Consider the following 27,131-nt stretch of genomic DNA (forward strand, 5'->3'; position numbering starts at 1 on the left):
CAGAAATAGCCATTTACATATCTACATATTTTTAAATGTATGATTTATAGTCAGACATTAAAGGGCCAGTGCAGAACTTATAAGGACAATATTTTTAAGGTGTCTAATAATGGCATATCATACAAAGCTTTTTTATTGCTTGCTTTCAACACTGTGGACATTCTGGGACTATTGCACACTTCCCTAAACTACATAAAAGAGTTATGCTATATTTAAATGTGGAAGAAAATAGGATATGTCCCATTTCAATGTATACATAAAGTGCACATTTTAAAACTATTTAGATAAAAAATAAGGTGTTTCTGAAATGGGATTAAAGAAATACATTTATTGGCTCATATAATACTTTTCCTTGATTAAGGACTAGCAGCCCAATGCACGAAATTCATGCAAGAGTAGGCCTTCCTTGCCCCGGCTGCCAGCACCAGCTTCTCCCCTCTGAGGACCAGCACCCAGGACCCGGGCTTCCCTTGCAGCCCTGGCTTCATCCAGAAGGTCTTCTGGAAGGACGTCCAGTCTAATTAGCATATTACGCTTTTGTTATTATAGATGATAGATTACATTTTGTGAGGGAATGTTTACTGTCAAGGCTGTCTTCAGGGTGAATTCTGTTAAACAGATGCATTTGTGACCTTGGTAATAAGATAACCATGCAAAGCACATAATAAAAACCACACTAAAACGAAGAAAACAAAAAACATTTTAGACTAGGCAAAGGGATAGCAGTTTTTGTGCCTTTGCTTACTTCAATAAGATAACCATTTTACTGATTTTATGAATGTATCTATTTATGCACTATTCCGAAATACTGTACAAAATTGCAAGAAATGCCACTATTTGACTACTGATGTTGCTACAAAAACACCATCATATCTACTAGTAAAAGTCAACTAATAACTGCTAATGTGTATGTGAATCAAAAGGATCTTGTTTGCCAAAAACATTGAATCCAGGCATAAGACACAATTGTTACCTTCTATTAACATTTTTGAGGGGCATAAAGAGCATTTTTTTTAATATTAGAAGAAAAATAAAATTCATCCATAAATAATTATATAAAGTAGAAAAATTTAGTTTTTAATTTAGCCACTTGTTTGTGTATGTGTTCTAAGGTAGCTAATTGTGTGTGTGTGTTATGTGTGTGCATATGAACTGATTTGCGATCTTGGTGATGCTTTGAAGTTGCAGTTTAAAAATGTTCAACTCTTACCAAAACCTCTCCCGGTATACAAAGCTATTGTAAATTTGAGTCAGTGAAATTTAAAGTTGCAATTTACAAAAGCAGATTTACGTTGAATTCTTATCTGAAAGTGCTGCTTTCAAGACAGAAAAAAATGTGCCAACTCACTGCCCTTTCCATTGTAATTGGTGGCTTCTGAGTCCTGATGAGAAGCCTTAAGGCAGAATTTGCAGTAAACAGGAAAGAAGAGAATCATGTAAGTGTTCACCTACATATCTATATTCTGTGACACCTGTGAGTTCTCAGTGGTGGGAGTTTCTGGCACAATTTTCTACGCCAATATGAAAGCTGCTCCACAGCAGCCAAACGGGGTGCTTTTTCCAGTCTCCAGCACCGAGAAAATTGAGCTGATCAATTTCAAAACAACACATACCTGGAAAGAGTAAGACACATTTTTATTTTACTTTTTCAAACAATTTAAGATAGTTTCCAATGATTAAAATGACCATAAGGGTTTCCATTATGACTTTCAAATAAACGCTGATGCTAAAAATGTAATGACCATGGCATTCTGATAGTCACTAAATTCTAAGCATCCAGATCAGTGTTACTCGTAATTATTTGGGCTTGTCATGCTATAATGTGTACATGGCTATAGATACTATAGAGAGGAATTAAAAGCTGATGTCAAATCTCAAAGTGTTCCTTCTAATGTGTGCTAAGCTTCCAATTATTCTAGGAGGGATTTTGACCACCCAAGAAGGGACTGAAGTTGCTGATATGAGGTTCTGTTATTTAGAAGAATTGATCCTGGAATTACAATGTTATCTTACATTACAGTTAAGCAACAGTAGAAAAACACTTCTACATAAGACCCAAGTCAAAAAAAGTTCATAAAGTGTGGTAGAGGGTCTCCAGTTTCATCGCTGTTACAAGAGGAAATAAATCAGGTCGGCTGAAATCCATCTTAAGCCAGTTCCTAGGGTAAGTCATGATTTGGGCAAGAGGTACTTTCTGCCTACAGTTCCACGCAGTAGCAAATTCATGTCTCCTTGAAAGGTGTACGGTTAAGCTATATCGCTATATACATACTGTACATGTTGGTTCACCAATTAGCAGTTATTAGTCAGACTGTACAGAGCAAAACAAACCGAGCTTCATGGTGCTATCATCCCAAAGTTAACCTGGGCCTACACTCAAGGACTGACCCCTAAAACAGGTTCCCTGTTTAAATATGTAGCCCAGTAAACCAGATTAAAGGTACCAAACAAAACTGGGAAAACTATTCTAGACATTCTGTCAATTTTGCTAACACTGTTGAAGGTTTTCTTGGCTTCGGCTGGCTTGTTCTCCGGCTTCTTGTTGGGTTCTGGCGTGGCTGCGCTCTTGGAGATGGTGGAGAGAACTGGGTCTTTTGAAAGATTCGGGGCATAATTGGCAACAGCTACTGCATAGGCGTTGTTCTGGATCATGACAGAGGATTTCTCTTTTTTCTATTGAAAAACACAAGAATTAACAGAACTTGGGTTGAGTCTGCTTCTCAACACTTTCCAAACTTCAGTTCAAATTGTGAAGAAGAGTATTTTGATAAACATCATTATCCACCAGAAATAAAGAATGTAGGGAAATAAATAAAAGAAGTTTATAAAGTCCTAAAACCATGAGGGTGAGGATACCCTCCGAATAAGATCAATGGTACCATTTTCCTGGAGAGCCATTTTTTGTTCCCATTGAAACAATAACATACAACTGTAACACATGACACAACAATTTTGACTACTATAATTAACTCACATATTTGTTGAATGAGTGAGTGAGTGAGTGAGTGACTCAGTGGAATGCAAAAATATTTCAACAAGGGGAATGATCATCTATAATGAATGATTTCAGATTCTGAATAAAGAAATTTAATTTCTTTAACTTGATAGCAGGATTTCCTCCCTTCATGTCACACTCAAACAGCAGTGCTTTACTCAGATGGTAAAAAATTGTAACCATATGCAGGTGGCAGTGTAATGAACACTAAAAACATAAGGAGGAAGATGAAATACAAACTTTTTATTTTATTTTTGCTAGCTTATCCACAACCTGTTTCTCCTCATAATCCCCAGTTCAGCTCTCATGACTCTAGTCGGGGTCACTGTTAACTCCTGCCTGGATGAATGGACATTCCTGCCTGTGTGCTCTCCCAGCCCAGCGTGACCTTGTCCAGCCATTAGACACACTCTGGCCACAAGGATTTTTTAAAAAGACATAAATGGGATCATGTCACTCTTCTGCCTAAATCTCTTTAGTATTATATCTTGAAACTTGCAGCAAAATCAACACTTCTTACCAAGGCCTTTTTTCTTTTGCTTATGATATACCAGCCCATGAAAACAGCTTCCGTTTTCAGAATATTTCCTTGTTTGGTGCCTCTGGCCCTGCTACTTCCACAGCCTGGAATTCCTCCCATCCGTCCTGATTTTCACATGATCCATTCCCTCTCCGATGTGGATCTTGGTTGAGATGTCATTTCCTCAGAAAGGCATTTCTTAACAACTCTAACAGAGTCCTTGTTCCCATGTAAGCTCTTTCATCACACTCAGCTTATTTTATCCCCATCATGGTATTTTTCACAATGTATAAATTCCTTCTTTAGTTGTTTGATTATTTTATTGGCACATAATATGTAGCTGAATTAATGAAGCCAGAAAATATCAACAGTGTTTACCAGCATTTTTATATTAATATAAATGTATTGTTAGTTATTAAAATGCAAATAAAATGGAGCCAGCAATGAATTACACAAAACAGTGAATAGTGTAAATCAACAGACTTAGAGGACCAATCGGCCTAGAACAGGATCAGTTATTTTGAATTAAAAATTCTCAAAATATTTGAGTAAACTAAGATCAGAAAGGGCCCCTGAAAGGCCAGGAGGTTCTGAAAACAGGATTGGATCCTCTGTCCTTCACTAGCATCTGGTTTTTCCCTCTCCTTTTCCCCTGAGGAGACATTCTTCCAGGCCGGGCTGGAGTAGAAGAGGAAATGGGGCGAGGGAGTATGTTCTGTATCTTCATACGCAGTGAAAACATAGCCTTTCTTTAGTAGTGACACTTGTAGTTACCGTGTTACAAATGGACAGTGATGGTGAGTTGATAGCTAACACTTTCCCAGCACTAGTATGTGTCAGATTGAATGATAAGCTTAGGTGTCATCTGTGGCAAACTTCACTACTGGGTAAGAAGTAAGTTCTACTACTAACCCCATGTTACAAATTCAGAAAGGGAGGCTAGAGAGGTTTCGTGACATGACCAGGCCTCGCGTTTATTAAATGGATGAAAAAGCACACAAACTTAGATGGGTGTGACTTCTAACCTCTGCTTTAAACACCATGCAATGTGAGTTTCACTCTGAGGAAGCTATTTGAAACTTGGAAGTACTCGTTACTAAAACAGTCCAATTTATGTTACTGGGTCAATTTTCGATAAGGACTCTTAACCCACAAAGTATGTAACATATGGTGTTTATATTATTTCAACTACACCTAAGCATCATTTAAAATGACATCACATTTCATTTCTAGAGAATTGGGGCCTTGAGAATATTTCTTAACATCTCCCTTCTTCAGCTTCTAGTTTGATTAAAATGGAAGTAATTACACCAAATCCATATCGAACTTTTGTGAGAATCAAATGAACTAATGTCAGTATTTGAGCCACAGTGAAATACATAGTAGTAAGTGGAGAGTAGTGAGAGTCAGAATTCAATTACAAGCTAGATAATAATTACTGGTATATAAGATATTTTAAAATGTACTTTAATTTTTGGAAGAAAACATAAGCACTGTACAAAGGAGCTTAAGGAAGGTTTGGTGGAAGAGAGACATTTAAGTTGTGTTAGGAATTATGGTGTACGGTTTAGACTTTAGACAAAGAAACATAACATATTAATGTTGCCTGCAACAAGGGCAGCTACAGATAGAACTCTATACTAACTCTTACCAGCACCCTTTCTGCCCCCCTTCAATTGTAAGTAACTGCACAGGTGATACCAAAAATATGTAACAAACTCTAGAGCAGAGGCACTAACAAATCAGAACACCAGAATTCTCACTCATTGTTTCACTAGACTTCACCTACATAAGCCCACAAGTTTTTAAAACATGAAATATCCAGAAATGAATTAAGGTTACTTTCACTGCCAACCTAAATCTATATACCCTTCTGTATTCCCTAACCTGCGAATAACACCTCCAGAAAGCTAGGAACAGTAATCAACCCACAGGGGTCCCCTGTGTCAAGTACATTTTACCCAGACTCAGCTCAGAATCACATCTGTTAAGACATAAGTTAGTCCCCTGTAAATGTGCTTCCACAGCACCCTCGTGCTTGTCTCTATGTGGCATATCTTTGTTACATCTTCTTTTTCCCCTTCCACTTGATTACAAGCTCCTTGGAGGCACAGACTATGCAATGTGGAGCTCCTAGCAGGCTCTAAAAACGTTTGCTTAATGGTAAATGAATGGCAGGTACTAGGATGATTACTCTGATTTTATGTACATACATATACATATGTAATATGTACAAACATTAGGTTTTTGTAGAATATAATCATTTTCATTAGATTAATAGAAACAGATTTCAATAGTTTATTCTACAATTCTATTATGTAATTCTCCTGAAATTCTCAATTTTACCATCTATAGATGTAGGAGACTGGGAAATCAAGAAATAAGCTCAACTGTAAAAACAATGTTTGTGGAAGTTGTTTTACTGGCGATTGAAACTCATATAAGGGAGAAGAGGGATAATATGGCTTATGAACAAAATCAGTAAATGATGTATTTTTTACTCTAGTTGGGGAAAGTGTAAATTATGCCACTATAAAAGTTGTTGATGTTGCTATCAAAGTGGAATGAAAAGGAAATATAACCAACATTAATTAAATTCTATTTTTAAAATGATATTTTATAGAATTCAGAATATTCTGAGCTTATTACTTTATTGGAGTTCTGAATATATATTTAAAAACTCAAGTCTAGAAATTTTCTGATTACAGAAATCTAAATGTCTTACACCATAGTGGCTAACCAATCTTGGCTTCCTTCTAGTATTGGTAAAATAATGTGCTAATAGCTTCAGCAATTGCTCTAGCTAAAATATAGACACCTACCGACCTGACACATAAATTAAAAAAAAAACAACCACATAGTTTTAGAGTTGGAAAGAATCTCAAACTTGTCCCGTAGAACAAGGAGCTTTTGTAAATACAACACTACATATAATAGACTTTGGAGAAAACACCATGTCTCCATAGTGGTAACTCTACGCTCTTCCTACATCCCATGTTGCGTTTTTACAGTCATTGTGGCAACTAGAGAGCCCATTACTTGTAAAACAACAACATGCTCCCTGGCCAGACAATGGTATTAGCTATCTGCTAACCCTCCTGACTAAGAAAAGTGATACTTACAGAAAATCCTTTGAAGGTTATACAGTCCATCCACTTCTCTAAGTACTCTAAAGTCTTTCCTTGGATTAAATTGGGCCATGAGAAAGCTATATATTTAGACCATATTAGCTTAGATCCTTGAAGAATTGCCTTCACTGAGTTGTATGTTAATGTAATGCCTTCAGTTTTTATTGAAGGGGACTACAAGAAACATCAATATGAAATTAATTACTGCGTTTATTGGAAAAAATGTTGACATTACTACTTGCAACAGTACCCAGTTTTCCCTGATATAAAACCCATATGATGTTGTTTTAAAAAGAGAATTCAGTGTAAGAAAATCTTTATTTTTTTAAGGGAATTGATGCTTCCATGTTTTGATGAAAGAAATATAACTACCTCCCCACCTCATGGTTTACTGTTGTAGCCAAGAAACTCAATTTGAAACTTAGTTAGTTACTGTACCTATGAACTACAGGTAATGTTTTGGCCCAATGATGGACAAATTGATAGTCTATTTTCCTTCATTGTGATGTCCTTCTTCTATTTATATATTATTTTATACTAATTTAAGTACATGCATTTTTCTGGTAAACTGCCTGAAATGCTTTTGGAACAAGGCAGGATGTTAAAAAAAAAAAAAAGAAAAGAAATAAAACAACAAAAAGACTTGAAAAGTGATGTTTTTCATGAGTTGTACGAAGTGAATCACAAAATAATGACATGCCTCATATTAGTTTGGGTATTATATTGCTATGTCTCTGCTTTAATAATTTAATATCTAGTTTATTTCCAGAGACTATGCTTTGCTTTGGACAGCATAGAACCACTGATTAAGGTTTAGAAATAGAAACCATCTCAACAGGTTAAAGTTAATTATTTTAAAATTTTATCTCAAATAAATTATGTGCTAAAGAGTATGTGAGGAAATGGCAAAGAAAATGATGAATAAAACAAAACTCTTAGAGCATGTAACCTGCTGTCAGAAACAGATTTCTTTACAATAAATCTATAATTTGATGAGGTTACATAAAAGAATTTGTACGGGTCTGCAGAAACATTATGGAAATTAGATTTGGTTGGACAGTTTCAAGATTTAAGTAAAATCAGATGGATCTTATGTAATAAGTTAGAGTTCATTGGTTAGGGAAGGGAGACAAGGGCATTTTAGCCAAGGAGATCAGCACATCTAATGTCCTGGAGATGTGTAGAAGCATGATGCCTGAGATGTGTGTAATGGTTGGAGGAAGAATATGAACATGGACTTTATATTTTTGTTTAATATTGAGTCCACCATTTGTTAGATATGTGATCATAAGCAAGTAACTTTATTTGGCTAATCCTATATGTTCTCATTTCCAAAATGAAGATATTCCCAGGCACATAGCAGTAAGTGCCCAATAAAGAACAAACATTAATTTTCTTATTATTGATCATGCATTTAAATAGATGAGCAAACTATATACTTGGACCATATTAACTTGGATGTTTGAAGGATTGCCTTCAACAATTCATTAAAGAAATGAAAAAGTAAACAAGTAGATTTCTGGTTTAGAAAGATAACTCTGGAACTAATTTAGAGGGTGGATTTGAGGGAGATATGATTGAAGATAATAAGAAATAAAGAGACTCAAACAAAAGAGAGATGGCAAGAGCATAGTCTATGACATGTAGTTTGGAGAATGGACACCATTTAATCATTGGTTAGATGTTAAGGGAAACTTCCAAGTTGTTGGTATGTGATACTAGGTTTTGCCATGAAATGAGGTATACATGCAAAATAGACATGGGCACGGGGAAGATATACAAATCAATTTAGGAAGTTTATTTTTGTTTGTTGTTTCTTTCATTTATAAAAGACATGTAAAGATTGAGATGTTATATTCAAGTATAAGTTGCCTAAGGAACAGGTTCGGTATGTGATCCTCGAAGTTAAAGGAGAGGCATGGGCTACACTTATAGATAATTACTGTAGAAGGTAAGATAAAGGTGTGGTTGTCAATTTGATTTGTTCTACTTTGTTAATCCATACCGTATTTATTGAGCAACAAATATATACAAAGCCCTGTGCAAAGAGACAGGAATAAATGATTTACTAAAATAAGCATGGTCATTTTTATCATGAAGGAGTTGAGACATGAATATGCAATTATAGACTGTGATACTCTAATGCAAAAGAAGAGGGTACTAGACACACTTACAAAGGGATCTAATTATTTGAAGTGGGAGCAAGAAATCAGGAACTTCCTGAGGACTGGCATTTGTCCTGAGGAGGAATAGGGGTTGTCTATTTCGGGACAACAAAGAGCTGGGCAGTTTGCTTCGTGTGGCACATGTTTCTACAAATATTGTCAGTAAAACCCTTGAAGTGAGAACACATAGTGAATAGTAAAAACTAAAACAACATAACATAAAGACAAATGATGTCTGGGGATATACAAGAGCAGATGCTAGGGAGCCTGGATCCCTGCTGAACTCAGGCACAGAATCTCAAAGCCTAGAATGAATAGTGACAGCAGCCAGATTTTGAGGGAAGGAAGTTTATATTCCAACACTTTTGAGGGAGAGAGAGAGATAGAAACATCAATGAGAGAATCATTGATCGGCTGCATCCTGCACACCCTCTACTGGGGTTCAAGCCCGCAACCCGGGCATGTGCCCTTGATGGGAATCGAACCCGGGACCCTTCAGTCCACAGGCTGACGCTCTATTCACTGAGCCAAACTGGCTAGGGCTCCAAGACTCTTTTTAAAGAGGAAAAAAAGATGAAATATTGCTGAGTTGAGCCTGGAATGGAGTTCTGGAGTATAACAGTATTCAATGGGTTTCCCAATTGGGATCCATTGAGAAAAATGGAAAATTATTATCTGATCTGACAATGTAAAGGTTATTGGTTCCCTTCAGTTACAGGACAATAAATAAAAAAGGAATCAGATTACAGTAGGTTGAAAATTAAATTGAAAGTGAGAACATGGCACTGTAAGCAATGCTTTCAAAAAGCTCAAATGGAGAAAAAGAGGGAAGAATCTGAGGATAGGGGAATGGGTGACCTAGGCTCTGGAGTTTTATTTCTGTATTTACGGTAAATTAAGCATAGTAAGCATCTTCATAAAGTGAGAGGAAAGAGGCATTTAAAAAGAAAATATGGCTTTGAATAAATAACAAAAAAAAATAATAATAACCATGGACCAAGGTTGAGAAAGGAGCAACAAGTAAAGGGGATAAGCACTGGCGTGCAATCATTAGCCTCACACCAGTGGAAGGGCATTGGACGTAAGGGAAGGTTCCAGAAGAACTGAGACAGTTGCATAATAGGTACTTTTATATATGGAAGGATATAAAAATTTGGAGTTGGATCATTTGATCCAGCACATTTTGATGACGAGGCTTTGTTGTCTAATTTCACACCTGAGGCTAAAAGTGATGTAAAATTTTGACCAAGATCACAAAACAAGGTATGTTTTGTCTTCTAAGAAGAGCGCTCAAATGTAACTTGAATATGAATTGAGATTTATTTATTTAACTTTAAAGATCATCAGAGCACAATCTACAAGTACACTATATTAAATACACATTTCTTATTTTTAAACACATAACATTGATATATATGCCTCAGTGATTATTTTTTATGAGGCAAATTAATACTTGCCAGCTAACAAATTTTTAAGAAGTTTTCATATACTTTTCAGATACTTTGGCAGATACCGTACTTTAACTGCATTTGTTCATGATTATGAAAGCAGAGAACCGCCAGTCTGATTAGAATAAAAGGACACCGATATGGTCTGTGGCTTAATACTATTTCCAGAAAATTATTCTTTTTTACTTAAAAAGTAATCTAAAGAAAACTAAAGCAGAGATAGACTGCACTGATTTTTTTTTAAGGAAGATGGTAGGCTACTCTACTTAATTTTCCTCCAGGTCTAAGGACATGGTTATTTCCCAGGTAAGTTTAGGAAACACTTCCCAAAATTCATTTGGATCATGAAATTGGATTGAGTACCCATTGGTAAATTCACCAATGTAAAGTTTTGAAACTTTTCCATGAAGGAAAAGCATTCTTCTCATTAATATTGCATTGCCAGATTTAAAATCAGAAACTCATGTATTTTTTATTCAACAGAAATTTCTGAAGTACCTGCACTGTGCTTGGCACTCTAGCTGTGAATGAGTAAATAAAAACAAGCAATGTGCCTGATGTAATGTTCCCACTGAATTAACCCCTAAACTTGAACCTCTGGGAACTGAAATGATAGAAACCTTATTAGTTGTTTTCCTGCATATTAGGTCGTAATATCAATTATTTGGACCTAGACTTGTTTTCATTATGTGTGATCTGATATGTGGGTATACTTAAATCCAGTATTCATAACTCGTAGGTTATTGCATTTAAAATGCATTATTAAGAATGTATTTTTTGCATAAATAAGTACTTCTATTTTCCAAGTTCAGGGGTTTAGAAGGCATGTTATTTGATTTGCCAAATCACAATGCCAACTTGATTGGCACCCTCATAGCATTGAAATATAATATATCAATAAATTTCTGTATGGGACATTTATACCACAAACCACTGTTTACCATTTGTGACACACTCCCAAATAACTAACATTTTATCTTCAAAATTATGCTAGTATGAAAGTGCATATATAACTAATATAACTAAAAAGATGTAATTTCACAGATAACAATGAAAAAGCAGTATACTACATGGGGAATGAAAACATAAATCAACAATAAAATGTAATGGAAATGCTGAAATAACATGGAGGTTAAAAAGAGAAAATTAATCAGGTTTCCTTAATATTTACTCATTGGCAGTTAGTATGCAAAACACAGTTTATAAAATGAAATAAACCAGAACTAATTAAAACTTCAACAGTTTACAAAATCAGGTTAAAAAGCAGGGCTTTTAAACTATTACATGTGTGTATGCTTAAACTGCAATATGGTCATAGAAATTAGGAAAATTATTTATATTGAAATAAATGAAAAAAAGAAATCAGCAAGTATGTTATTTCAAATGTAATGGAAGAGCATTTAAGTAGATATATTACTAAAAAAAATCCTCCAACTAGAACTTTTTACTCTTATTAAGAAAACTTTGTATCTCATTGTGGTATATCCAAAGCCTGCTATTAAGGAAGATGAGTAATAATCCATAGAATAAGAAAAACAAACAAACAGCTGGTATATCAATGTACAACCCCGCTACTAGCTTCCATACTGGAAACCAACAATCCCCAAAGAAGTTAATCTTTAAAATAAGTAACTTTCTCTTATAGACTCCATGAGCAACTTAAAATTTCTAGATATTCCAGCACCTACCCACGTACTTCAGGCAACATGGGAAAGGGAACAATGATGCAAGCAACAGAAATGGGGGTAGGTGCACAGTAGTAACTCAATCCACTGATAGGGCCTGAAATTCTATAGTAGATCAAGGTGATGCCCATTTTTCTTCCCAAATCTCTTCATTATGAATCACTGTGGTGTCAAAAGAGTCAACTTAACGACCAGACAGATTTGGGTTCAAGTATTCTTTTTCACTACCTGTGTGAGCTCTGGAAAGTAAGTAACTTCATTAAACCTGGGCTTTGTTGTCAGAGAAAAAAAGATAATTAAAAAGAGACTCTAGTTATAAAGTTGGTGTGAAGATTATACGATAGAACTTATGTAGAAAAGCAGCACATTCCTGATACAGAGTCAGAGCTAACCAAATGCTAGGGTGAGGTTCTATGGGAAGTATTACTACTATAAGCACTCCTAAAGGATTTCAGGCAAGAGCACACTTCAAAATAAATCTGTATGGCATATGTATATATGTATTTATAAGCTATATCTGCCAGGTATTCTCTTAATCATGGTGAGAAGGAAGTTCTCACTTACCTTGTCATTTACTACACTCTTCCCATCCCAAGCCCATCCTCTTTTGGTGAAGTAATTAACAGTTGCAAATTCAATTAGGGCAGAGAACACAAATGCATAACAAACAGCAATAAACCAGTCCATGGCAGTAGCATAAGCCACTTTGGGGAGAGAATTCCGAGCACTGATGCTTAAAGTTGTCATTGTTAGGACAGTTGTTACACCTGCAGAAGAAAAAAATAGAAACCAGAATCATCAACAGATCCTAGCTGGGAAGCATTATAATTAGTTTTTTTGTCTTTGTTTTCCAAAGCAACTTTCAGGGCCACATTTTTTCACTGTAAAAATAAAATAAAACAAACAAGGACAACAAAAAACTACTGGGAGAGATGACCCTGAAATGCTTTGTTTTCATTTTTGTCTGCATCCCTTTGTTCCCTTCTTCAGTACAGTTGGGGGTAAAAAGACTGGTGAGTCCGCAGTACAATTTCCTATGAGGAAAAGTCACCACTTTAAATTGACCTACTATCCATTAATGTTATTTTTTTTAAATCCCACATTAAGTCTCACATTGATTTGTTCATCCTTTATTTGAACTGTGTGAGGCAATGGACCAACCCCCCTCACCGATGATACAATGGAACTACGAGGAAGTCCTTCATTCTAAGTATGGCTGCCTCAGTATGAAGTTAATTCTAGATTGCATAGCATCATAAGGACATAGTTTCTTTCATAATGGAGTGTAAGACTTATAGACAATAAAACAAGCAACTAAACCAAAACCTTGTAAAATGTAAACTACTCCTTTTAAAGAATATTTTACATTTCTTTTTGTTTAGATAATAATCTTGCTCCCCTTGTGCACTGTCGTGGTCATTTTAAGCCAATAACACATCATAGGAATTTCAAGATGAATGTACAATGTTTCACCATATTCAAATCTTCCCCATCTCTGAACTGTATATGTATTTGTATTTACCTGATGTTGGAAACTTGACAATGGAATTGTTAACACTGATGGTAAGTTCTTTCCTCCCTCCCTCCCTTCCCTTTTCTCTTTCCACTGGAATGATAAGGTTCTCATAGGCCAGCGTCTCTGACTGCTAGTTCAGCTCAGCCTGGCCCCACTGCACTGCAGACAGAGCTGGGAGTTAAATAAAGGGGCACACTTACCTGGGACACACACAGACCTTCCACATGCCTGTCTGTCTCCCAACAATGGACATTTTCCTATACCTGGGAGGGCCTTCATAAATATATGTTCCCCAAACAATTCTTTAGCAGACTGTTTCTTCCCTTATCACTTCTGTGTGACTGCTATAAGGAAAAGCTTTTGGAGATGTTTATGTCTCTTTTTCATAAAAAAATAGGCAAGTATCTTAAAGTGCTTTCAGCACTAAAATTCGATGTCTATATGTGAACAGTATATGACCATTCCCTGTACACAGGCAATGTCTAACATCAAGCTTTTTAATAAATATTCCATTGTTATTCTGTGTAGTATTTCTATTTCAAGGTGTAGGTATCAAAAACAGCAACTCATGGTAGCTGAGCAAATAGTGTCAAAGTAAAGGAGTGACAGGTATTGGGTGAAGACATGCACTTAAAAGAGAAAATCAAATCAAGGCCGTGATTTCAGCATAGAGACAGACACTGTGGATGACACAGCCAATACCCGAGTTCTCATTTTGTGACCTTGGGGAGATTGCCTAACCCAGTGGTTCTCAACCTGTGGGTCACGACCCCTTTGGGGGTTGAACAACCCTTTCACAGGAGTTGCCTAAGACCATCGGAAAACACATATATAATTACATATTGTTTTTGTGATTAATCACTATGCTTTAATTATGTTCAATTTGTAACAATGAAAATACATCCTGCATATCAGATATTTACATTACGATTCATAACAGTAGCAAAATTACAGTTATGAAGTAGCAACAAAAATAATTTTATGGTTGGGGGTCACCACAACATGAGGAACTGTATTAAAGGGTCGCAGCATTAAGAAGGTTGAGAACCACTGCACTATAACCTCTGAGCCTCAGTTTCTTCGTCTGTAAAGTGGGAGGGGGTAGAGTAACAGTGTCTATCTGTGCCCAGTGCCTGAAACACCTGACTGATAGGAGGAGCTCAACAAATAGTCACCTGGAAGGTGACCTGGAGTGAATACAGACTTAGCTAGCCTCTTTGTAAAGTGGGGATTACGAACAGTGTTTTCTCATAGTGTTGTTAGAGCATCGATGGGCTACTGCATATAAAGCAGCGTCTCTATTTTAAAAAGAAACCTCAGTGCTTGTGTCAAAATAAAAATCACCCTGAAAGCAATGTCAAAACAGATTTAAGTCAAAAATTAAAATAAAATCATCCTGTAGTCCTTTATCCCGATGAAATGCTTGTGTGGGAGTATTTGTGACTGGAGTGGGGAGGGGGTGCAAGGTAGGAAGGAGAAGTCTTAGGCACAAAAACTGCAATAGAACAGAAATGTAAAATTGTTGGATACCACCTGCTGGTTACTGCCAGAAATGGCAGAAACAACAGGCATTCTAATAACATGTGGGGTTTTCTCCCTCAGCCTAATGAACAAAGAAATAATACCTCCTTCCAAATAATAACAACAACAACGATAAAATAACATTTACAAATACAGTATAGATGCAGTATGAAACACTGCATTTTATTTTACTTTATTTTTAAGGGTGTGGTTCTAATTCATAACTGTACTACATCTGAATGGTAAAAATGGTGAAACTTCTACGTGTTAGAGACAGAAACTAGAACTTGGATAACATATCTTTGTCATAAGACCTAATGAACTCAAACTTCACTAATTTAAAATGTGTGAGACTTTAGAAACAGTCTATATGATCTAGAAGAAAATGCTTGAAAGGATAATTATAGTGTGGATAATACTATGAGGAATTACACATTTTTTCTCTTTGCTTACCTGAATATGTCATGAATTTTAATAAATCCAAAATGCATACCCCTTTCCCCAAATTATGTTCTTCCTGAAATCCTTTTCCCAGAGAAAGGCCCCTACAATCTAAATGAGGCCGTTTTCATACTCCAGGCTGAAGCTGTGTGACATGTATTACCTATCTGTCTGTTTCCTCTACCTAGAATCTTTTCCTTGTTACTCATTCCCTTTTTTATTTAGCTAACTTCAATTCCCTCTCTTAATAAATTATTGGGTACCTACTAGAGGCCAGGGACATTTCTAGGCACTGGGAACACACCAATGAACAAAATAGTTAAGATCCCTGCACCAAAGTGGTGCACAGTCTATCAATGTCGTGGTACACACAGCTCAGTTGTTCCTTCTGCGGGATTTCTACCCTAAAGGCTCCTATGGTCTGGTCTTATGCATACCACTATCAGATCATGTCCATTTTGTTGTTGTTGTTAATCTTCACCCAAGAATATTTTTCCCGTTGATTTTTAGAGGGGGTGGAAGGGAGAGAGAGAAACACTGATGTGAGAGACACAACCATTGGTTGCCTCCCACATGTGCCCTGGCTGGGGCCAGGGATGGACTTGAAACCCAGCACGTGTCCTTGGCAAGGAATTGAACCCGAGACCCTTTAGTGTGTGGGGCTAACGCTCCAACCACTGAACACACTGGCCAGGGGAAATCATGTCCATTTTAAATTTTCTGCTGGTTTGCATGACTGTATACTCCCATCAAGTATATGGTTTATAGCCTCAGTGCCTTCTCCCCAAATTACAAAAGAACCATAGTAGCAGGTTAAAGGTCACTGAAGAGGTTTTAAATCAATTATGAAATATGTATTGAAATTACTCCCCCAGTGATCTGTAATTGATAACCACTGACCTAGTAGGATAATTGCAAAAATTCTCCTTCATTTATAAAGTGAGCGTGCATTATTCCGTCCGCATTCTGTGCTGGACTCTGTAGAACTATGAGTGAAAACGTGAGCAAAACCAAATAAGCTAAGACATATGCTTAAAAAACAAAACAAAAAAAGCACAATGGAAACTAACATCACAACTGGGTAGTGTTGATAATGAACTACAAGCAGGTCATCTACCTAGACTTCGATGTTGGGTTAGACTTCCCTCAGGAAATAAGGGGAAAGTTTGTTAGAGGGGTCACCAGACAAGAGGAAATCACTAGACTTAGAAAAGAACATGCACCCTGACTGGTTTGGCTCAGTGGATAGAGCGTCGGCCTGCGGACTGAAGGGTCCCAGGTTCGATTCCAGTCAAGAGCATGTACCTTGGTTGCGGGCGCATCCCCAGTAGGGGGTGTGCAGGAGGCAGCTGATCGATGTTTTTCTCTCATTGATGTTTCTAACTCTCTATCCCTCTCCCTTCCTCTCTGTAAAAAATCAATAAAATATATTTTTTTAAAAAAGAAAGAAAAGAAGGTGCATGGAAGCCCAGGGACACGGGGAATGTGGCATTTCAGAGGAGTAGAAAGAGGCTTGCAAGGTAGGAAGGTAGCAGATAAGGGTTTCATGGAAGATGAGGCCAAAGGGGAGGCAGGAACCGGACTCTCAGAGCCTGTTACATTGTATCGAGGTGACAAGAGCAGTGGGAAACCATAACATACAGAGTTCATTTCAAACAAGGTAGCGACATAATCAGAGTTTCCTGTTTAAAAGATTACTTTGGCTGTTGTTCCTCTGTTGTTAAGGTGATTTGTTGTTTTTCTTCTCTTGTTTTTCTAACATTGTGTTTTTGCTTTTGCGTTACTGCATTTTGAATATGATATTCATTGACTTATTTGAGGCCTTCATAATTTCTTACTTGGATGATACCAATTACCTCTTAACTAGTTACTCTGCATCACTCATCCCATTTCAATTTATTTTCACAACATTCTCTATAAATAGTCTTCCCTAAACTCCATGCATCCATTTACCCTCTTGCTAAAACACCTTGCAAGCAGTTTCCATGGTTTTGGCATAGGATGTGAGCCTGTGTGTGGCCTGGCCCCTGTCTGTCCGGCCACCCTTACACACAAATGACCCCCGTGCCTGAGATTCACCACGCAGTGATTTGCTGTTCTCCATATGCTCACGTTGCTTTTGATCATTTTGTGTCTTCTGTTTAGAACATTATGCTAATTTGCTAGGCTTGACTTGATGCTTCTTACCTTTGGGCTTCTCTGACTTCCTCAGATATAACTGCTTCCTTCTGCTGCCCTTAGCTTATTTTGGAATATTTCTCTCCAGGGAACCTATGATCCTTCAATTCATTTATTTATTTACACGTCTGTCTCACTCCTCCACACTGAGCAGCTGGTGGGCACATGGCTCATCAGACCTTTTTAAAATGCTGCCACCTAACTCATATTCTGGCAACAGCAAACGCTCATTACATGTTGGTTCACCAAGTGAAGGGATTAATTTAAAAAAACTGAAAAGGAACACGGATGGATCATATTTACGGATTCTATAAAAAGGAATGTACAAGTTAAGAATCTAGTGAGCTTTAGAATGAAACAGAGGTTTAATCACATCACAATGTAAATGTGATGTAAAAAGAGTATAAATTGATGCCTACTATACATTAATCTCATATTCTTACATTACTCCAGATGTAATAATAGAAAATACCACTAAGGACCATCTACTATATGCCATATCTAGGATAATAAAAGCATAATATGCTAATTAGACCTGACATCCTTCCGGATGTCCTTCTGGACAACCTCCGGATAAAGCAGGGGCTGCCAGGGAAGCCCAGGTCCTGGGTGCCAGAGGGAAGCCGGTGTTGGCAGCCGGGGGAAGTAAGGCATACTCTTGCAAGAACTTCATGCATCTATTATAAGAACTCTTTACATATTAAAGTGCTTATCCCGCATAACAACCCTGTGAGTTAGGTATTGTTATCATCCTCCTTTACAACAAGGAAGCTGAGGCTATGTGATTTTGAGTACCCACTAAAGATCACCCTGTTCTCAAACAATAGAGGTGGGACAGACACCCACTCAGTCTGCCTCAAAAGTCCTCATTCTTCTCCAAATTACTAATATACTGCCTAATCTACAAACGGATTCCCTTTCAATGCCAATTGTATGTCCCCATCATGCATATTTCAGTGCCCTGAATCTAACCTTTGCATTTTCCTGCTGGGGCCCCTACTATCTTTGTAATTTCAGGTTTATATCATGCATTAAAGTGTTTAAACTGCTTGAGAAGTGGCTGTGCATAGTGACGAATGTGCACTAAAGTCAGGCAAGGATTTGGATTCTGCTTCTGACACAGCAGCTTCCTGACCTTGCTGAGCTCCTCCTCTACAAAATGGAAATAACATTTCTTCAGGCTGTTGGGAGGATAAAGTATGAGCATATAGGCTTCATATATAGCACCGCCCAACAAATGTTAAATTTTCCCTTCTTTCCCACTCTCTCTCTGAGCCTCGGCAACTTCATCTCTAAAATGGAACACTAAATAATATCTGCAAATGACTATTTAGAAGCTGTCAAATAAAGATCACTGGCTCCCCTGTTATTTCTAAGCACATTAGGTCCCCAACGTGAGGATAAAAAAAGCTAAGAATCCAAACCAAGGATGCAAGTGTCCCATCTAGTGGTGGTTTAAGAAAAATCAAAGGACACAGGGATTGTACTGCTTAAATGGCTACCTAGAAAGACTTGGGCTATTTTATTGTAGTTATTCATTTCCCCCTTCAGAAATAATTGACTTGCCTCACAAGGAAAGAGAAAGCTTTGAGCCAGATTCCCTGTATTCTTCCATTGTTCCAAGAAAGCCTGACATCTTTTCAGAGTGGGCACTTGCTTTTCTGGTCTTATTAAACCCATCATTTTCATTTCATTTCGCCCAGTCTGAACTACTCTGTTCCTGGAATTTTAAAAGGATACAATTCAATTCTATAAAGTAGGCATAATTTGAGAGCCTGGTGCTATAAAATGGATTCACCTGTGTCATTATTTCTTAAGACCAATCTGATGTTAAGAAATACCCATGTCATCATTTATTACATCTGAGAAGTGACTTCCAAGAAATCTTGTCTGATTCACATCTAATCCTAAGTGAAATCAGAAATGAGTAGAAGTTCTCCTTTAAGGTAAGGTTGGATCTAAACATGGTTAAATACGGTCTGCCAGGGCCATCACTAGGGGACCCCTGCGCCAATGCTCCATTACCCAAAAACGTACAACCTGATGTAACTGCTAAATGTTACAGTAATTGCTATGGATTGCATATCTGCCTTTCCCAAAAATTCATCTGTTGAAATCTCATTCCTGATGTGATGGTATTTGGGAGTGGGACATTGGAGGGGCGATTTGGTCATGAGGGTGAAGCCCTCACGGGTGGGATTAGTGCCCTTATAATAAGAAGCCAGAGAGCGAGTTCACTGTTTTTCCTCCGTGTGATGAAATGATGGGAAGTCAGCAGGCTACAATCTGAAAGATAGCTCTCACCAGAACCCCACCAACCCCAGCAGGCTGGCAGCCTGATCTCGGACTTCCAGCCTCCACAACCGTGAGAAATAAACCCTGTTGTCTGTAATGGACCAGTCTATGGTACTCTGTTGAAACAGTAATATTCTGATTTCATGAGTTTAAAGGAAAATAATATATTCAGTCTGATGACAGTAAGACTATAAATGAACAGGAGACCATAGAAAACATGTGCTGTGTAAACTCCTCATTGTTTCCAAACCCTTTTATATTTCAATCTTATAATTGCATTGCCATAAATTTCAGGGTGACTGTTCAAACGCCAATAGTCTTGGTGATTTCTTATAGCTCCCTGTGTTATTTAAGTGGGGAGATACTATGTTATTTATGATGAATAATGCATTATTAAATATTTTTATTCACAAAAAGTCACCTAAATAGAGAAAATTTTCTTGAAAGACTAGTACATATTTGAAAATAAATAATAGCTTTTATCCTTTTTTATATTTTATTGATTTTTTTACAGAGAGGAAGGGAGAGGGATAGAGAGTTAGAAACATCGATGAGAGAGAAACATCAATCAGCTGCCTCCTGCACACCCCCCACCTGGGGATGTGCCTGCAACCAAGGTACATGCCCTTGACCAGAATCGAACCTGGGACCCTTCAGTCCACAGGCCGACGCTCTATCCACTGAGCCAAACCGGTTAAGGCTTTTATTCTTTTTTTGAAAGTTAGAAACTAAGAATATGTATGCACTAAAAATTTGGTTATAGTGACACTAAATATTTAATGGCTCAGACTGGTATAGATAGTAATGTAATTATAGTTGAGGAGTCATTATTTTCATTATATACAAAGGTTAATAAATCAAAAAATATATTTAAAATAAAAACCCTTCCTGTTAAAATGAAATCTCCCTCATATATTCTATAAGGTTATCAAGATTTCACAGATGAGTATCAGGACCAAGTATATTATACAGCAATGCTAGTAATCAAGTTCTTCATCTCAGATTAAACTGAAGTTTTTAATGACTAAGGTCATCCTATTGTAAGTAGTTATGCTTTTTTAAAGACCTGGATTAACTAGGTTAATTCCACTTAAAAATGTGACATATGACACCTGGGCAGGACTAAACTTTGAAAAGCCAGTTAATGGATTAGTTGCTCTACCATAATCTGATAGTACCAACTTTTGGACAAGGAATTGAGCAAGGAATCTGAAATACTTTAATCAGTACTTGCTGAAATGAATAGTTAACTAGAATTCAAATCTGAACGTTTACCTCAAGTTCTGGTACTGGTCTATGTTTGGTCAGCCTGACTCTCAAACAGAAATTACCCAGAATATTTCTGATTTCAGTCTCGAAAAAAAAAAGGAAACAGTCATTTGATGGCATAATGGTGCAGTATAAAAAGTGAAACAATTAGAGTTGGAGAGTTGTAAGGTCAAGTTCTTTCTTTTTACTGACCTGCTCTGTGATAATGGAATAGCCTCTCGACAGTTCTGGGTGTTCATGTTCTTGTCTGAAAAGGGGAGGTACTTACTGTACTAACTGGAGATTTCTTTTCTTGGAATTTAACAATGAGTAAATCTGAGTTGCCTACACAGTATATGATGCATAGAAAGCGCTTAAACAAGGACTATTTGAATAGCTTTTTCTCATCACTATGACTATGTGGATGTCAGTGTAGGAAATGAGATTGGTTAAACTGTCCCCGTGACTTCAGTGGTCATTACTGTATTGAAGTAATATTTGCACGTCCTAGAAAAAATCTAAAAACAGAAAACTCAGGGACAGACCCATCGCACATATTTTTAATTCTCTAGCCATACTGTTACTCATAATTCATTCTCATCAATCAAGCTCCACCAGGCTACCTATCTTCCTGAAACAACTTTTAAGCCTGCCTCTAGACTAGAACTCCCAAGCCTTACTAATGTTCCTTGCCATGGCTTTTTATACATTTTGCTTCAGTCACTTTCCTAATTGCCAGGGGCTGACTAGGATGAGAGTCTGACAGCAGGGGGGGAGGGGGGCAAGCTGGTGGGCTGGCAGCTTGCCAATCAGCATGTGCTGCCGAGTGCCAAAGTCAATTCTGGGATGCCAGGTGTGCCGCCTATTAGCACTCCGCAGCCCAGGTCTCCTGATAGGCATTTGGATGAGTTTTGCAGAGACTGTGTCTGCCCTGCACTGGCTTTCTGTGCATTGGTTTCATATCCTGGTACCAGCCAGGCATCCTGCTCCCACTGCCACCTTCTCTCTACTTTCCAGTTAAAACCATGTGTGTCTCCTTCTAAGGCTGTCCCAACTCTTCAGCCGGGCGGGGCAGGCTAAAGCTGCGCCCAGGTTACTTACTGATTCTCTCTCAATTATTTCAGCTTTGTTGAGGTATAATTGGCAAGCTTATAAAAACAGAGAGTACAATGGGGGTGGGAGAAACAGGGAGAGGCTCAGAAAAGGGTACAAACTTTCAATTATAAGATGAATAATGTCTGAGGATCTATATATAACATGGTGACTATAGTTGATAATACTGTGTAATTGACATTTTCTAAGAGAATAGAACTTAAGTGCTTTCATGAAAAAAAAGAAAACAAGGTAACTATGTGAGGTGATGGGTGTGCTAATCAACTCTGGTGGGAATCCTTTCCCAATGTATATGAATTCATCACTTTATACACATTAATTATATTACAGTTGTGTTGGCCTGGGGGTTTGGGGCCAGCTAGGTAGCAGCAACTGGATTTAGTGTGGAGTTTTTAGATCATGACATATCAGCTTGACCCCCTGAGGAGCTGAGGTCATCTATAAGACCAGTCAACAGTGCCAAAACGACAGAGCCCAAGACAAACTCTGGACAGCAAGGTGCAGATGAGCTTTCCTGGTGGGCATATTCTGTATGTGTTGTCATGCAGCAATGCCAGGAAAGTAATGCTGACCCTGCCTCCATGGGGAGAAGACAATGGAAGTTCTGCATTTGGATCTCTGCCTGGAGTGTATTCTATGTGCTGCTTCCCTTGGCTGATTTTAATCTCTTTCTTTTCTTTAAAATAAATTATAACTGTGCCTGTAACAGATTTCCGTGTGTTCTGTGAGTCCTTATAGTATGTTATCAACCTTGAGGATAGTTCTGGGAACCCCCTGAATTTATAGCTGGTGTCAATACCACTGCAGCCCTCTGCATTATGTTCCCTCTAAACTTCAAAGTTGGCTAGCCTATTGCAATGGATAATTTTTGTTTATTTTTTGTCTAATATCTATTAAACTTTCTTTTGAAAATAGCACTCAGATATCGCAATTAAGAGAGGAAATTAACTTGTCTACATGTTTAGTCTGTATAGTTTTAGATTTGCTAACCTAAATCTAGTTGAACTCACAAATGTATGTGTTTATCATTTCTTTCTATTATCTATCTAATCTATCTATCATCTATCTATCTATCTAGTGTATGCGTTTATCATTTCTTTCTATTATTTATCTATCTAATCTATCTATCATCTATCTATCTATCTATCTATCTATCTATCTATCTATCTATCTATCTATCTATCATCTACCTATATGTATGTATGTGTGTATGAATCTGTCTATATAAAATCATTTTCTCTTTACTTACTTATTGTCTCAGTATTAGGTCAAGTAAATTGATCTGGTAATTGGTCTTTAGATTCATTGTCCCTCATTTTAAAGGAAAGGTAAATATAATTGCCTTTTTGAAATTTAAATTCTAATGAGGGAGACAAATTAAACAAAAATATATTTTCCTATAAAATATTAGAAGATCATATAGACAATGAAGATAAAAACAGAGTAGGACCAGGCGGAGAAAAAGAGGTGGGACTGGGTAGCAGTTTGCATTTTAAGTTAGATAGTCAGGTAGGCCCCTTTGAAACGATGACAATCGAGAGAGCCGTAAGGGAGTAACGGAATGATCCACACAGATTTCTGGGGAAAGAGAAGTCCAACCAGAGGAAACAGATAAAGCTGGTAGGTGAATGCCTTGCATGTTCATGAAATAAGGAGGAGGTCAGAGTGGATGTCAGGGGAAGGGTGAGGGATAGGAAAGGTGGCAGAAGTTGAGCTTGGAGAGGAAGGGAGTTCATATGGCATAGAACATACTGACTTCTGAAGAAACTTTGCTTTGACTCTGGGTATATTGGTGAGCCAATGGGTTTGGAGTATGCCTGTATGCCTGTGAGATGACAATCGAGAGAGCCGTAAGGGAGTAACGGAATGATCCACACAGATTTCTGGGGAAAGAGAAGTCCAACCAGAGGAAACAGATAAAGCTGGTAGGTGAATGCCTTGCATATTCATGAAATAAGGAGGAGGTCAGAGTGTATGTCAGGGGAAGGGTGAGGGATAGGAGAGGTGGCAGAAGTTGAGCTTGAAGAGGAAGGGAATTCATATGGCATAGAACATACTGACTTCTGAAGAAACTTTGCTTTGACTCTGGGTATATTGGTGAGCCAATGGGTTTGGACTATGCCTGTATGCCTGTGATATTAGCTGACTTACATTTTGAAAGGATCACCATGGCTACCATGTTGAAAACAAACTAGCACAAGGATGGAAGCAAAACACCGTTTAGAGTCTTGTGCAGTGCTATGCACTGAATGCTTGTGTCCCTCCAAAATTCACACGTTGAGGCCCTAACACCCAGTATGGTTGTATTTGGAGATGGGGGCTCTAAGGAAATAATTAAAGTTAATCCAGCTCCTAACATTGGGGCCCTGATTCAATAGGATTAAATAGGATTAGTGTCCTTGTAATAATACACACCACTGAGGGTGCACACTCACCCAGGAAAGGCCCTGTGAGGACATGATGAGAAGGAAAGCATCTGCAAACCAGGAAGAGAGCTCTCATCGGAAATGGACCCTGATGGATTGGTTTATTTGACTATGGATTATTTGCCTCCAGAACTGTGAGGGGAGGGGGGGAAAGTATGTTATTTAAGCCATGGAGTTAGTGGTGTTTTGTTATGGCAGCCCACACAGACTAAGACATGCAGTAATCATGAAGAGATGATAGGGCTCAGTCTCGGGTACAAGCAAGGTTACAAGTGGACTAGATTTTGAGAAGAATATTTAAAGTTCAGTTTGTGCATATTGAATTTGAATGCCTATTGGATTCCAAGTGGAGATGTAAGGAAGGACAGTTAGATGTATGTGTATGTAGTTGAAGGAAGAGCTCTGGACAGAAACTATAAATTTGGTAATTAGCACATGAAAATTATAGTAAACTATGATAAATGATGAAATCAACAAAGTAGAGAGTACAGAGAAGAGAATGGCCACATATTGAGCCTTGGCGCCCTCTGGCATTTAAGTGGTCTGGGAAAGAGTAGGAACCTACAAAGGAGACTGAGTAAGCATGAGAAGGGAGAGAAAATCAAAAGTGTGTGGCTTTCATGGGAACCAAATAATATACTTTCCAAGAAATTTTCAGTTAGTGGAAGGGGAGTGCTCTGTCAAAGGCTGCTGATAGGCCAAGTAAATTGATCTGAGAATTGGCAATTAGACTTAGCAATGCAGAGGATCTCAACAGAAACAGTTTTGGTGGAGTCAGGGAGATAGAAGCCTGATTAGAATGGTTTTAAAAGGTCATAGGAGGGGGAAAATTAGGTACAGTAAACTCTTTCAAGTAAACCTGCTTAAAAAGAGAGTGAAGAAATGAAGTGGAAGCCAAGGAATTAGTAGAGTCAGGGAATTTGACTTGAGAATTTGGTGAATAATGCCATATTTGTATTTCTGTTAGGAATGATTAAGTAAGGATCACAGACACTGATGACATTAGAGGGGGAGGATTGCTGGAATAATGTCTTTCAGCAGGTGAGAAGACATATGTTCTAATGCACTAGCGAATGTGTCAGCATTACATAGAAACACAGTCAAGAAGAATTTGTGGGTATTGAAGCTTGGGAAGATGAGGTTGTGGGATTCTAGAGAAGTTCTTTCTAGTTGCTTCAATTTTCACAATGAAGTAGAAGTCAAGGTTATCACAGAGCTAAGTGAAATATAAATGATATACAAGATCAGACGGTGAGGATGTCCGAGAAGTTACTCCCATTTAATAAGTCTTCAATTCTCCTTTCCTTCAGGAACTACTCATCCTCCACTTTCAGAATGTATGTGACAATACCTACTGACTCAGAGTGGGCCTGTAACCCAAGACTTGCTAAAAAGTGTGTACCTGGCTATGAGGATGGTATCAGGGGTGAGAAATGACTCTTGACCAACCAATAAGCCTCAATTATGAAACTTTGATATGGGATGCACATCTAAGACAGTGTTTCTTGTGAATGTCTATGTAATTAATTAAGAATGAAGTTCACAGAGGCAGAAGCCAGTTTGACTTGGGTTTCGTTTCACGATAATTAAAGGAGTCTTGACAAAAACTGAACACACAATGATATAATTTACTTTTAAAGAAATGTCAAGGATTCTAAAATTCCCTCAAACAAACCAAACACCGATGATACGATGTCAAAGAAGCTAGATTTCTGCTTAGTGATGTCTTCCCTATAGTTTATAGTCTTCATTGCTTCTGAAAAGTGATTACTGCTATTCAAACTAAAAGAGATCTAACCATCCTTTACATATTTCTTGATATGAAAGAGAGAATTAAGTATTAGGTAATAAACACTAATAATAATAGCCAATAATTACACAGCATTAACTATGTGCCAGAATATTTTTAGTTTTCCACTTGCATATGAATGCGTGTATGTGTTTATTTCTTAAACCACCTCACAAAGTAGATATTATAGTCATAGTTCTAGTGAGGGGTGAAACTATGGTGCAGAGAGGTTAAGAAACTTGTCAGAAATCACATAATTTGATAGTAGTAGAGCCAAATACGCTGGTTTGGACATATGTGCTTTTAATCATTTAAGGCCTTGTAGCAAACAAGTCATTTTCTTATTGTAATAGAAACCACTAGCTTGCAATCCATTATTTAGTCAGTCCATAATATTAGAACACTGAGTTTATTCAGGATGGCAATTTCTCAGAATTTCTGGTTATGAAATCAAGTTCAGCTGATGCTATATAAATAGAAATTATTGGGGGGAGGGACTTCTGGGAAAGCTCTTTTGCATTGAACAGAGAGCCGGAAGAGGTCTTTTGCCCTTTTGCTTATCCCTTCCTGTTTTGTGGGTATGAAAGTGACCGTTGGAAACCAGCAGTCTTTTTGGCCCATGACACAAAACTCCATGCTCAGGCTACCAAAGGAGAAAGAAAG

General features: G+C 37.5%; 1 protein-coding gene across 3 annotated transcripts in view; it reads right to left on the reverse strand.

The window, feature by feature from the left end:
• Positions 1–487: 487 nt before the first annotated feature.
• The window catches only part of GABRA2 (gamma-aminobutyric acid (GABA) A receptor, alpha 2), a 107,306-nt gene continuing 80,662 nt past the window's right edge, over positions 488–27,131 (reverse strand). Inside the window, exons 9-11 of one of the 3 annotated variants that reach the window (XM_014534261.1) lie at positions 12,506–12,708; positions 6,638–6,817; positions 488–2,673 (exon numbers count right to left, since the gene is read on the reverse strand). In XM_014534261.1, the coding sequence (XP_014389747.1) occupies positions 2,377–2,673; positions 6,638–6,817; positions 12,506–12,708 (680 nt within the window). In that variant the 3' untranslated portion in view covers positions 488–2,376. Of the gene's footprint in view, positions 2,674–6,637; positions 6,818–12,501; positions 12,709–27,131 lie in introns of all 3 variants that reach the window. The other 2 variants (XM_014534256.1, XM_014534253.1) reach the window with 2 other exon arrangements.

The sequence above is a fragment of the Myotis brandtii genome, unplaced genomic scaffold, assembly GCF_000412655.1.
Source record: "Myotis brandtii unplaced genomic scaffold, ASM41265v1 scaffold10, whole genome shotgun sequence".
In the NCBI taxonomy this organism is placed as follows: domain Eukaryota; kingdom Metazoa; phylum Chordata; class Mammalia; order Chiroptera; family Vespertilionidae; genus Myotis; species Myotis brandtii.